The sequence below is a fragment of the Brugia malayi genome (genome assembly GCF_000002995.4).
Source record: "Brugia malayi strain FR3 genome assembly, contig: Bm_v4_ChrX_scaffold_001, whole genome shotgun sequence".
Lineage (NCBI taxonomy): Eukaryota > Metazoa > Nematoda > Chromadorea > Rhabditida > Onchocercidae > Brugia > Brugia malayi.
The window spans coordinates 22723023-22737902 of record NW_025062479.1 but is presented as its reverse complement, the minus strand read 5'-3'; the positions used below and the strand labels follow the sequence as shown (position 1 = coordinate 22737902).

At 18.6% G+C, this 14880-nt stretch overlaps 1 protein-coding gene across 1 annotated transcript; it reads left to right on the top strand.

Moving 5' to 3' along the window:
- Window positions 1-1415: 1415 nt before the first annotated feature.
- Bm8443 (Mechanosensory protein 2, putative) lies at window positions 1416-2961 on the top strand (the record flags this gene model as incomplete). The annotated part of the gene is made up of 3 exons (XM_043075812.1): window positions 1416-1547; window positions 2419-2622; window positions 2824-2961. The coding sequence occupies 3 exons, from the start codon at window positions 1416-1418 to the stop codon at window positions 2959-2961; spliced, it is 474 nt and encodes a 157-aa protein (XP_042931746.1).
- Between the last annotated feature and the right edge of the window lie 11919 nt (window positions 2962-14880).

Below are 14880 nucleotides of genomic sequence, written 5' to 3'. Positions count from 1 at the left end.
AGCCAACAAATACTCAATAATTGTACATTAGATAACATTATTCTAATTAGGCCAAATCTAGGCTAAGCCTAGTTAAGGCTAAGTTAGAAATAATAATATTCTAGCTAGGCAAACATCTGGTTAGAATATTGTTATTTTCATTTTTTGCTTAAAAGAATGAAAATAATTCATCTAAATTATTAGTGCAAAAATTTGTTTATTCAACATTTTTTATTATTTTTGCAAAACAAATAAAAATTTTAAAATTTATTTTTTAGAGAAAAAAATTATTTTATAATAGTAAAAAGTGATAAATCGATATAATATTTAAATTAAATAAGAAATGAATAATTAATTTGCATTTCTGATTTGATAATTAAATAATTCAGTTTGATGTTTTTAAAATAAGTGAAAAAAATTATGAATAATTTTAAAATTTTTAATGCAAAATTAATTCTTTCAATTTCAGATCAAATTTTAATGTTTCATCTTTTTTTTTTGAATAAATTTCAATAATGTAACTTAGAATAATACTAGAAAATGCAAAAAAAAAAAAGAAAAGAAAAGAATAAAAAAAAAAAAGTAGAAATAATTGAAAATTAACAGGAAGTAATGAAAATATTTAAGAAAATGAAAGTTAAAACTAACTGTGTTAAAACTAAGTTTTCATTATCTAAGCTATGACCAAATATATATAATTTTTTTGAAATTATTAAATAATATTTTAAATTTTAAAATTAATTAATCATTTGCTTATTTTTATTTGTACACTATTATTCATAGAATTAATTAGTAAAAAAAAAAAGTTTTTATTCATTTAGAATTAATTAGTTAAATTGCTCATTAGAACAATAGTATTTAGTGTAAAATTCTATCTATTTCTAAATTAAATTGAAATTAAAAAAAAAATTTATTAAATTAAAAATAATTTTTATTAAAATATTATAATATCATATTTAATTGCTCAAACATTTTTAATTTTGCAATTTATTAGTTTAAAATAATATTTGTTCAGTTTTTTTTTTTTTTAAATTTATCACAAAGTAATTACAATTTAACTAAATTTTTTCTCTTAAATTTAAAAAAATTTTTTTCTTGCTAACATTAAATGTTACGTTTAATCATTAGTTAGCATTATAATTACGTAATGGATGTAAACAAATATTAATAATTTTAAATTATAAAAATATTACTTTGCTTAATTACGAATAATTTTTGATGAAAGTATATGCGTGTATATTATGTATTATATTTATTTCTATTTGCTATTCTTTCTTTCAGGCATACTAAAATATAATTTATCTCATAAAGTTTTATCTAAAAATAAAAAATAGAAATATTTGAAAGCTAAAATTGAATTAAATTTCGTATAGGAATGAATTAAAATGTAATTTGTGTAAAATTTAATTGTAATTATTATTGCTACAGCAACAATTATGAATAAATCATCAGCTAAAAATACAAGTCGAATGAGGAGGGAATCATTTAAAATGATCAAATCTTCATCACCGATCATGTCATCATCTCTGTCAAGAGTTCAAAGTTCAGCAGCTATATCAAGTCGAACAGTATGTTTTAATAATTCTTTTTATTACACTTATTTTTATCCAATTAATTAAACTAAATTAGATAATAATTTAGCATTTTTAAGCGCTCTTATCTTATCAAATCTTATTGCAAGCATATATTTAGTGATTTTACAGTGATAAAAAAGTTAGATAATAAGTAATTATAATATTTAATTAATTAAATAACTTTTTTTAACGGATAATATTAATGTTATATCATTTATTTTCTTAATTTTGATGTCTAAATAAAGCAAAATTTTGGAGATGAACTATCATTATTATTGTCATTATTATTACTTATTATTATCACTATTATTGTTTATTATTATTATTGCAGGTAATATTAATGTTATGTCATATATTTTGTTAATTTTGATGCTAAAATAAAGGAAAATTTTGAATGAACTATTACTGTTGTTGCTATTATCATTACTGTATTTATTGTCGTTCTTAATATTATTACTATCGTTTTCATTATTATTACTGTAATTTATCGTTGTTATTATTACTACTGTAATTATTATTGCTGTTGCTATCATTATTGCTGTCAAATTATTACTGTAATTATTATTGCTGTTGCTATTATTATTGCTGTCACAATTATTACTGTAATTATTATTGCTGTTGTTACTATTATTGCTGCCACAATTATTACTGTAATTATTATTGTTGCCATAATTATTACCGTAATTATTATTGCTGTTGTTACTATTATTGTTGCCATAATTATTACCGTAATTATTATTGCTGTTGTTACTATTATTGTTGCCATAATTATTACGTAATTATTATTGTTACTATTAATACTGTTATTAATAGTTACTTTTTTTATTATTATTACTAGCATTAATCATATAAATTTAACTTTTAGCAAAAGCAAACATTGAGAAATGATGAAAGTGATGATGCGATGGAACCGATGGAAAATTTAAGTTCAGTTGATGCAAATATAAATCAACAATTGAAAACACGTACTGATAGATATAAATCTTTCGGTACGCATTATCAGGAAGCAATTCGTGGGCCACATGCTAGTTTCCGGCTTAGAATGCTTCAGGAACAACATATACAACCCGTAAAGACAATAATTTTTATTTTTTTTTCTTCGCATTTTTTTTTTTTTTTTTTGTTATTACTTTAAGGTATCATAAGTTTATACAATTAATAAATTAAATTATGAAAAAAAAAAAAACAAAAATGCTCAAATTATTTTTATTTAATAATATTAAAATATAAAATTTAATAAATTTTAATTTTAATGCAATTTATCTTATAGAGTTTTATACCAAAAAAAGTAAATCATACACGAGCAAAAGAATTAGAATACAAATATTTAAACAAATCGGAATTTGGAACATTTGCTAAACAAAATGTAAATGAAACATTTGATGGTAAGTTTGATATAATTTGTTAATTATCAATAAAAATGTTATCTCTTTTTTATTTCTTAAATAATGAAATTAATTATTTATAATTTCTTCTTATTTATGCAAATATTAATAATACTTATATTTGTTATTTATTATATATTTATTACTTTTATCACTTTTTTTTTATCATATATATTTATTATCATTGATAAATGATATAATATATATTGATCTTCTATACACTTAAATATACATATATTAATAAATATGCAAAGATATTTATTTATCAATGATACCTGTGGTAATATGATACCTTTTGCATATCAAATTACTTTAATATAAGTTTTTCATAAATATTTGTAGTTTCATTTAGAATATACCTCGTAAATATCTTTTTGATTTATGCTAAAAATATTTTAAATTTTATTTTTCATCTTTTTGTTTCTTTTTTTTACCTCTCTCTCTCTTTCTCTCTTTGTCTTTGTTTCACTTTTAAAGATAAAAATTGTAAGGTTCAAAAAATTTAGATGAATAAAGTAAAAGTATTAGAATAGAGGGAGAGAGAAAGAGAGAGAGAAGAAAAAAACAATTGTTTTGTTTACTAATAATTATTTAACAAATTAATATTCAAAATGTTTCTATTATACTACCATTATGTAGTTATTTGTAAACAAAAAAAAAAAAAAAACGAATAGAAATATTAATTAACTTTAATGAATTAATTAATTAGTCCATTCATGAAAAAAAAACAATAACAATAATATTATAACTAAAATAGAAAATTAAATAAAATTCAAATAAATGATTTTTATTTCTGTCTTTTTCGTTTTTAATTTTTTTTTCTTTTTTTTGATATTTCAATATTAAACATAAAATCAAATCATATTGTAATTTATAATTTTTTTTTTTTATTGAAAATTTTTATTAAAAGGAACAATTTCATTTCTATTTGATAAATGTAATATTTTCAATTTAATAATGATAAATAATCATTCTGTTACCTATGAATGAATGTGTTAAAAATGATTTAACATTATTTCCTCTTAATTTTTAATTAAGATTTATTGTTCGATATTCTCATTTTAAAGTACTAAGTATTATTTATTAAAAGTAATAAATTCTTTCATTTTATTTTCAGCAAATTTTTTTTTTCTTTTGCCCTTGAAATGTAATACAGACATTTAAAAATTTCACATAGATGTTAAAATGAGAAAAAAAAACTTTTTTTTTTTTTTACATTTATTTTAATATAATAAAAAAATTTTTGTGTGCTAATAAAATAATAAATTAGAAACGGATGTATGAATTATCAATCATTTAAAAAAAAAAAAAAAATAAAATGAAAAATAAAGTGAAAGAAATATTTTTTTAAAATAAAATCATTTAAAGAGAAACAGAAAAAAAAGAAAAAAAAAATTTGCAACTGTTTTAACAATTGCAAAAAAAAAATTTTTTTCTCACTTTAATAATAAAATTTAAAAATGAAATGTTGAAATTGTTGCATTAATAATAAAATATTCGTTTCATTTTAATATTTATTATTAGAATTAATGGAAATGGAAATAAATATTTATAAAATAATTAAATCATATAATAAAATTGAAATTAACAAATTTTGATGTATTTATAAATAATTGAAAAATTAATTAATTCATGAAAATTAAGAAATATTTCATTTAAACAATAACAATAATAATAATAGTAATAACAATAATAATAATATTAATATTGGGCGCAAAACTATTTCATATTGTTTATCTTTTAATAATTATTTTAATAGTTTATTTAATAGAAATTAATTAATGAATAATTAATTAGCTGAACAAAATAATTAATTAATTAATTAATTAATGCAAATATCCTTTAACTCAATGAATAATAATAGAATTTCTTCTAGCATTTTTATTTTGCATTTTTAATAAATCTCAACTTGTCAATACAAATGATGAAGAATGGAAACTTTAATACATACATACATACTTATGTGTGTATGTGTATGTGTCTGTTTGTCTGTTTGTATGTGTGTGTGTGTGTATGTGTGCATGTTTGTATGTGTATGCTAAAGATTAGTATGAAACGAAGCTTATTTATATATTAGAATATAAAAGAATAAGTGATTAATGAGTTTGCCTCCTTTTTGATTTGTCAATCCATCCGATTTTAGATTATTTATTTATTCGATTGGGCCAAAATGAATGTTTAACATATAAGGCCAAGCCAAGTAGGCCTAGTAGCCTAGTAGGTACTATTTGGTTATTTATGCAAACGCACTTAACTTAGTCTCTTTTTTTTTTTTTTTTTTTTGCCCCTGCCTATAAACAATTCATGAAATTAAAAATGAAAAATATAAGAAAAGAGCAAAAAAAAAAAAAATGGTTGTTCCTTATTATCTGATCATTTGAACAAATTTAACCCATTGTGAAGGGCGGGTAAATAATAAGTGTTCCATGATGGATGGGTATTGTTTGATTTTATTATTTAATCCTTCATTTTTTTCATTTTATTTTTTATTCTTTTCATTTTTAAATTAAATAATATTTAAATTATTAATATGCTTAATTGCTTCTTATATATTTCTAACTTTTTTGTAATGCTTTACATTACAGTTAATTATTTTAAGTTTATTTAATTAGCATTTTTTCATAAATAATGAAATGATTTCAATGTTTTAAATTTTAATTTAAACTATGCAATTGTTAAATTTTTTTTTTCCAAACGAAAAATGGAATTAAATAAAGAAAATAATTTATTTTACTGTTATTTTACACATAGCTTATTGAAAATTATAGGCCAAAATTTTAATGAAAAAAATTTTTTTTCAATGTTTTTTTAAGATTTGCTTTTTTGTTTAAAATTTGAAAATTATTTCAGTTATAATTCATTGCCTGAAAATTTTTTCTTAGTTTTAATTAAGAAAAGAAAAAACAATGAAAATTGCTAGAAAAATAATTTTTTTATTTCTAACTTTTTTCACTCACTCAATTTTTGATCAATTTAATTTAATTTTTATTGATTGTTTAATGTAAATTAATTTTTAATTTTTAAGTTTTTTTTTATGTATAACTTTTTAAAATTACTTCTTTAATGCTTAGATAATATTAAAAAATAAAAATGAAAATATTATTTAGACAAAAAAAGGGAAAAAATGATAAAAAGAATAAACAATGATAATTTATATGTGTATGTGATATGATTTATTGCTGCAATTTATTATTTTTCTGTTAATAATTAAACTAAAATTTATTATTTTTAATCTTTTGATATTTTTATTTTTAAATTTTTCAGTTTAATACTTTATTAAAATTTTTAATTTAAAGCATACTATGTTTATTTTAATAAAATTTCAAAATTTTTTGCAATATAAATATTTAAAATGATTTTTTATAACTTATTTAGAACACTGATATATGATTTATTGCTGTAATATATTATTATGTTTATGTCGCAAAAGGATTTTGAAATTTAATTAAAATGTAATTTTGTTCCTTTTTAATTAAAATTTTTAATCTCTCACTTAATTAGCTATCCATTTTAAGGTGTTAAAAGGAATGTAATGCAAAATTTTAATAAATAAATTAAGAATATTAAATAGGATTATTAAAAACTACAAATTCAGTGAGATATTTAAGAGAATGCAATAGTTGTAATAAAAATTAATTTTAATTTTTATTCTATCAAATAGCTAATTTTAAATTAATTCTGTTAAAAATGAAAATTATTAATGGAACTTCAAAAATATTATGGAATATTCCAACTTTTTGAAATCAAACAAATAACATCAAAAAAAAAATATTTTCAAAGTATTATTAATAAATGAAATTTTTTGATTACTTTTTTTTTTCATTTCTTGATTTTTTGATCAAAAATTTCGGATAATTTTGTTAATTGCATAGCAATTTTTTTTTTTTTTTTTTTTTTACATTCAAATAACTGAAAAATTGTAGGATTAATATGAAGAAGATTAGATGAAGAAAAAAAAAATAGAAATATGAAACTTAAAATATAAAAATTAAAATATGAAAAATTAGCTTATTTAATGCTCACATTTTGATAAAATTAGCAAAAATGAAAAATATTTTATTTTTTTTTCTTCTAAAACTTAATGCAATTTATAAAAGAAACATAAATGCTTCTTTCTTTTTTTTTTTAAAGGAAATATTTTATTAATTATTAAAAAATTTATTAAATAATTTCAAAATTATAACTTTTTGCTTACTGTAACAATTAGCATTCGTAAAGAAAGAAAAAACAAAAAATTTTACTGAAAAAATTTTTTTATAAATTTATAAGAAATTGAAATCGAATTTTATTTTTTCTTGTATGATTTAAATATTAATTTTTATAAAAGGAAAGAAATAGGATGGAAATTAAATTTTTTAAAAATTTAAATCAAAAAGAATTTAGAATTATGCATGAAATGGAATTTAGTGAGAATTTAAAATATGATAACAATTTTGTTATATTATATAAGAAATTTGCATGAAATTATTTTATTAATGAAATCAGAGTATTATATTTTTAATTTAATTTTTAATTTTAATTTAATTTTCAATTTTATCCTTTTTTATACAAGTTTTGATTTAAACCATCGACATTCCTTGTTTTTTTTTTTTTTTTTAACTATACAATTACCATTTTATCAATATACTTAATTTTATCATTTACTTTTATTTTCATTCCTCTTTTTTACTGTTTTATTTCTTATCATTACTAAAAAAGAAAAAAGATAATTTAACTTTAAATTTTTTATTTTTATCTTTTTTCTTTTTTTTTTTTTTTTTGCATCAAATAAAGTTTAAAGTACTAAAAGACATTTTGTTTGGTTAATTTTATTTCGTATTTTTATGATTTTTTCATTTTTATTTTACTTTGCCAATAGCACCAATTTGTCATTTCAAAAAGAAAAGAAACGAAAAGGAACGAAAAGAAAAGAAAAAACTTTAAAACAAAATTACTTCTTCAATACTTTCTTTTTTTTTTTGTAAATTTGGCATTTTTTTTTCTTTCACCTTTTCCTCCTCTCTCTTCTCTCTCTCTCTCTCTCTTTTTTATCATTCTTTTTGTCTTTGTAACTTATTTTTTTAAAAAAAAAAAAAATTTTAGAAAATGAAAAATTTTTTAAAGAAATAAAATTTATTTTTGTAATCAAATATTGTGAGCAGTAATAATTAAAGTTTATTGTGATAAAATATAATCGTATGATTGCTGAATTGCATTTTGCAACATATAAGTAATGGTCAATGCTATCAAGTAATATGGCCAAGACTATCAAGTTATGGCCAACGCTATCAAGTAATATGGCCAAGACTATCAAGTTATGGCCAACGCTATCAAGTAATATGGCCAAGACTATCAAGTTATGGCCAATGCTATCAAGTAATATGGCCAAGACTATCAAGTTATGGCCAATGCTATCAAGTAATATGGCCAAGACTATCAAGTTATGGCCAATGCTATCAAGTAGCAGCCTATGTTAAAATGATTTGCTTTATTCAATGCCAAAGAAATACTAGGCCATGGCTCATTTTCACACCAAATTTTAAAAATGTCAATGTGATGAATTCATTGAATTGAACTAGTCAAGCAAAACTCAAATATAATTTTCCTCTTTTCATGCTCAAAAATTTATTTCAAACACTATCGTTTCTTTTTTCTCTCTTTTAATTTGAAATTAATAAATGAAATAATTAAAATAAAAATTAAAATTATAATTTAGGAATTTAAATCTTTCAGTTTCTTCTTATATCAATGCTTATATTAGTAGATTAAAAGATTTGTTATTTCTTTTTGAAATTCAAATCAATTAGCATACTTCAATGTATTTCAATTTCATATTTCAATTTAATTAATTCGATTTCTGTATAATTTATGTATTTTAGTATTTATATAAGTTTCAACTGTTTTTTTTTTTTTTTTTTTAATTTATTTCATTCTGAAAAATTATTATTGCGCATATTAAATTTGAAAACTTTTTGTGCTAATTTTTTTCATATTCTAATTCAAAAACTTTTTGTTCTTTTTTTTTAAAATTACATTTTCAGCGTTGATAAGAAAAAAATTTTTATATTCTATAAATAATTATTAATGACAGAATTTGTCAAAATAAATTTTTTAAAAAAAAAAAGACAATTAAATTTGAAAGAAATGTTTATCTGAAAATTGAAAATGGCAACGATTAATTTCAAATATTTAATAAAATCTATGAAATATTTGCATAATTCATTTAATTCATTTAGATTTTTCTAATTGTATTTACAAAAAAAAGAAAAGGAAAATAGTATCTTTTACAATTAAAATCTTAATTGATTATTACTTTTTTTATTTGAATTATAGTCAAAAAAAGTAAAAAATTAAAATATTTGATAAATTTTGAGTTGTGTTAGATAAGTTTAAATTAAATACGAAATTAAAATATTTCAAATATTTTATTTTTTGTTTTTTTTTTTTTTTCCATTCTCTCTCTGTCTTTTAAACTTTATATTTTTTTGACATTTTCGTCAATTTTTTTTTTTTTCGTTCTTTCTTTTCTTTTTTTCATTTTTGTTTGTTTTTTTTTTCTCTCTAATTTTGATTCGATCTCTAACTCAGTAAATAATCTTTTTTTGGTTATTTTTGCTTACATATAAAAGATTTAAAAATTTCACATTTCATTGCTTTCAATTTTTACTTTATTTGTTTGATTTGTAAAATAAGTATTTTAATAATTTGAAAATAATTTTACAAATGCATTTTTGTTTGTTTGTTTGTTTGTTTGTTTACAATTTGTTGAAATAATTTTAAATCGTTACGCGACTAAATTATTGCAATAATTTACTTGAACTGATTTATAAAACATTTCTGTATGTACCTGAAGGATCAGAAATCCTGAATGGTTGATACTTTCCGGTTATTACATTCAGAACAAATTCATACAATGCCTGATAACAACTGGCATCATCGTCCATATCAACGTCATCATATTGATCAAATGATCCGTAGTAATCGAAATTATAAAAAACCATTTAATTTGGTACCAGGTAAGTTTCCGTTTTATTTTTCCTTCTTTCTTCTCATTCATTTTGATTATTTCCTTATGCAAATGCTGAATTATCCGGAAAATAATTCAGGAATTGAAATTATCTCTCATTTTTCCTTTTCTCAATTGCAAATTTTTGGATTACTTTTAAGTAAGTAATTGAGACAAATTACACTTACTTATTATGCATAATCAATTTAAATCATTCATTATTTAAGTTTCTTTCTCTCTTTCAACTTGAAACGAACTCATTTTTCTTTTGCATCGTTAAATTGAATTTGAGATTTTTTTTCTTTTTTCATAATTGCAACAATTTAAGTAATTTTAAGATATGAATCATTGATTATAATAAGTAAATTTCACTTCGATTATAGCATATCAGAATTGATAAATATTTTAGCAATAATTTTTTTTTGCATCTTTCAATTTTTAATTTAAAAACACAAATTGAAAAATTAAATGATAATACATTATTATTATTATTAATATTTTGTTAAGATGAATTAATATTATCATTTATCATTGATATCATTTTAAAATTGAATTGGACTTTTATTATTAGCTATTAAAAAGTAAATAAATATTTCGATGGAAAGTTTTTGTATTTCTTAATTTTTCCTTCTTTAAAATAAAATATTTATATATTTATAAAAAATAAATGCTAATATATTGTTGCAAAAATGGAAAAATAAACATAATATTTTTTTAATTTAAAATTTAAAACTTTTTATTTTTTTTTTAGAATCTCAGTAGAAATATTTAAATTAACAGAAATATTTAAATTAATTTTTTTTCGTTTTTTTTTTTTTTTTCTTTTAAAAAGCGATGAAACGAAAAGTTTTAAAATGTAAATCAAAATAATTTGAACATATCAAAAAAAAAAAAAAGAAAAAAAGTAGAAAAAGGAGTCAATACGGTAGTTTTAAGTATTAAAAAGCTTTAACAAATTGATATGCATTAATGCCTAAGGCACTGTTTCATCAATAAAAAAAAAAAAAAAAAAAAACTTGCAAAACCTTTTTATCATACTTATTAAGTAACATTTTAAAGTAAGTAAAATATTTTTATGGTTTTGATTTCTCGGAAGTTTTTTTTTTTTTTTTTTTTTGAAATTCATTTACTGAAAATTCATTCCAAAACGATCAGTGCAATGAAAAAAAAAATGTAATATTTTGAAAAATATAATTTCATCTATCATTTTTAATTAATTTTATTAAAAATAATTCGCATTTTTTTTTTTTTTTTTCAAAAGTAAGTATGAAAAATTTGCAAAAGATAACAAAAATTTTTAATTATGACGTAAGCTTAAGTTTAAGCTTAAATTTATTCTGAAAAAAAATGAGCGCAATAAGAATTTTAGTTTTTTCACATTTCGAAATGTAATATTTATGACATTTTGAAATTTTTTTTTTCATTTTTTAAAAAAAAATTTTTTTTTAAAATACAATTTTATATTTTTTAATTGATTTTATTGCTTTTTTTTTATTTGTTATTTTTTAAATAATTTTGTTATAATTAAAAAGTTTTGCTATCTTTTAGATTATTAAATGTATTTTTAAATTTTAAATTATGACGTAACTTAAGTTTAAGGTTAAGTTTATTCAAAAAAAAGAAAAAAAAAATGAACGCAATAAAAATTTTAATTTTTTCACATTTCGAAATGTAATATTTGTAATATTTTGAAAAATATAATTTTATCATTTTTTAAATTGATTTTATTAATTTCTTTCTTTGCTTACTTTTAAATAATTTTGTTATAATTAAAAATTTTTGCTATCTTTTTTAGATAATTAAATGTTTTCTTAAATCATTTTTGCATTATTTCAAAAAGAAGAAAAAAAAGTATCAAAAAAAATTTTGCAACTGTTAAAAAAAAAAAAAAAAATAAAGAAAAGATTAGAAAGTGTAGGAAAAAAAAAAAAAATAATAATAATAATTTTGTTAACTTCTTGCTTTTTACTTTTGAGGCATTTATTTAAATGGAAATTTTAATGTCACAGCTTAAAAACTTCCTTTGCCTTTTTTTTTTTTTTTTTCAATAAGCCTTTTGGAAATTTTATACAAATACTTTTTTTCCTATTTTAAACAATTTTTTTTTCCTCTCGTTAATTTATAAACATTATTTATTATATCATATGGCAATTTTAAAAAATATATATAATATTAATTTTTAGTAACATTTTATTTTTGCATATAAAAGAATTCAAATATTTAAGTATAAATGAAAGTAAACAGAAAATGAAAAAAATAGAAAAACAATTCAAATGAATTTTTTAATTGTCACACTCATTGGTCCTTAAAATGAGACATTTATCAAAGAGACTTTAAGAGTTATTGTCACCTAAGTATGTTTGTTAATTGATATTTTATTGGTTTTATCATTGATTATCAAATTACTTCGTGTTTACTACTTTAAAATTGATAATCAAACAATTTTTGCTAATATTTTTTAATACGAAATTCTCTAATAATTCACATTGCTATACGACTATTATTTGAGGTAGAAAAGAAAACAAAAAAATTTTAAAATATTCAAATTTTATATCATTAATTAATCAAAATTGAAATTAATTTAAAAAAAACAAATTTGAATATATTAATAATTCATGCAATATTAGTAAAACAAATATGTAATTATTTACTGAAGAAAAATTAATTTTTACTAAATCAAATTTTTTTTTTGAAATTTCATATTTTACATGAAATTTTGATAGAATATTTTAAATATATATAGAAATAGAAAAATAATAATAATAAAAATAAATAGAAATTTTATTTAAAAAAAAAAAAGGAACGAAATATATTTCTAATTTATTCTCAATTTTCTTTTTTTTTTTTTTTTATAAAACATTCAAATTTAGTTTACATTTTCTTCGTCGATTTTAAAGTAATTAAATCAATGAATAGCACTATGCAATATATAATATTTCATATTACAAATTTAATAAATAAATTTCTGTTCAATTATTTCAATTGCTCAGCTAATAAACATTTTTAAATTTTATTTACATCGCAAAAAAAAATTTCAGCATCAGTTTTAAATTTTTTTAATTTAGTAGAAAAATGCTTTTACTTATTTTTCTTTACACATAAATTTGTTATATCTTAAATTTACAAATTATTATTGTTCTTACTTATTCTATCAGTAATAGGTAAATTTTACCCAGAAGTAAATTAAAATTTTACCTGAAAATTTTTTGTGTGAAAAATGCATTAAATGAAAAGTGTGAGTAATAGAAAAAAGTAAAGCCTAAAATATCGGTGATATATGCCGGGTGACAATTTTGATGTCATCTTAAATCCTCAATTCTTCTTTTCCAATATATGAAATAATTTTTGATTTTTAAAAAAGTAAAAATAAATATTTTAAATTAATAAAAATTAAAGAGTAAAAAGAAAAAACTAATTTATACTTTGACTAATAAATGTTTTTCCAATATTTTAGTGAAAATAAAATGAAAAAAAAAATGAGAAAAAACATAAATTACAATTTCATATGCTTCCACTTTAGGGCCATTCACTTTTCTTTTCTTTTCAAAATATTTATCAATCATTTTTGATTATAATTTATCTTTTCACAATAACTTCAAAAAAGGAAAGTGTCAAAATAAAATTAATTTAAATGAAAATTTTGTGATTTTTGCTCTTTGTTTTTTTTGTAAATAAAATTTTTTATAAATGTAAATAAAATTTATTTTTTTTTTTTTGAATTAAAAATTTTTGATAATTTTCAAATTTAACCAAAGTTTTTTCTTTTTTATTTACGAAATAAATTTTTAATTAATTCATCATAAAAGAATTTAAAAACCACTTCTTTTCCATAAGATTAAAATATGATGAAAGTGAGAAAGAGGTGGAGAAATGAAAAAGATAGAAAAGCTGTTAGAATGTTTATGAAAATATGGAAATTATAAAATGGATTTATGTATCAGTGAATATTTCTTTTTATTTCTTTTTTTTTTCATTCTTTTTATGAAATTTTATAAATGATCGATTGATTATCGTTTTGTTAAAATTTAAACTCAAATTTAATTAATTATATTTAACTTTAATTAATTGCATCATCTTTTTTTAAAAAATAATTTATAAATAAAACTTTTTTTTTTAATTCTTTTTATGAAATTTTATAAATAATCGATTGATTATCGTTTTGTTAAAATTTAAACTCAAATTTAATTAATTATATTTAGGTTTAATTAATTGCATCATCTTTTTTTAAAAAAAAAATTTATAAATAAAACTTTTTTTTCTTCATTCTTTTTTAGGAACTAACCATATATAATACATACGTATGTAAATTGCCCGTTAAATTTTCTTATCTCATTATTTCAAATGTGAATTGGGCGGAAAAGTGCTGAATACTTTTCTTTTCACTTTTTTCTTCTTACACTTTACCAACAGCGCCTGTACACCTTCAATTCTCATAGATTTGCTAAAATTTCAACAATTTACTTTGTATTTTATTATTGTTATTGTTATCTTAGCTTATTCATCTAACTATTCCTATCATTTTCAAAAAAAAAAAAATTTTTTTTTTTTCATTTTTTCATTTTTTTTTTTTTTTAAATCCCTTTGGTATTGTCATATTTAAATGTGCTTCAAGCCAATGTTACGATGACAACTATCCCTAAAAGTTTTTTTTTTCTTTTCCCCTCTCTTTTCCCTTTTAACTACTCAACTGTTAGATTTGAAAAAAAAAAAATATTTTTTATTTTTTTTTTCAAATTTCAAATTTAGATATTTTATTTTAATTCATTTATTATTATTGATAAAATTTCCACAAAAAAATGTTCACAAAAATTACACAAACTAAATAATCAATTAATTCTTGAAATATTGGATGAAAGTTTTGGATGAATTTTTTTTTTTTTTTTTGCTAACTTAAACAAATGATCGAATTCATTTGATGATTATCAATGATTTGTTTTATGTGTTAAACCATTTTCAC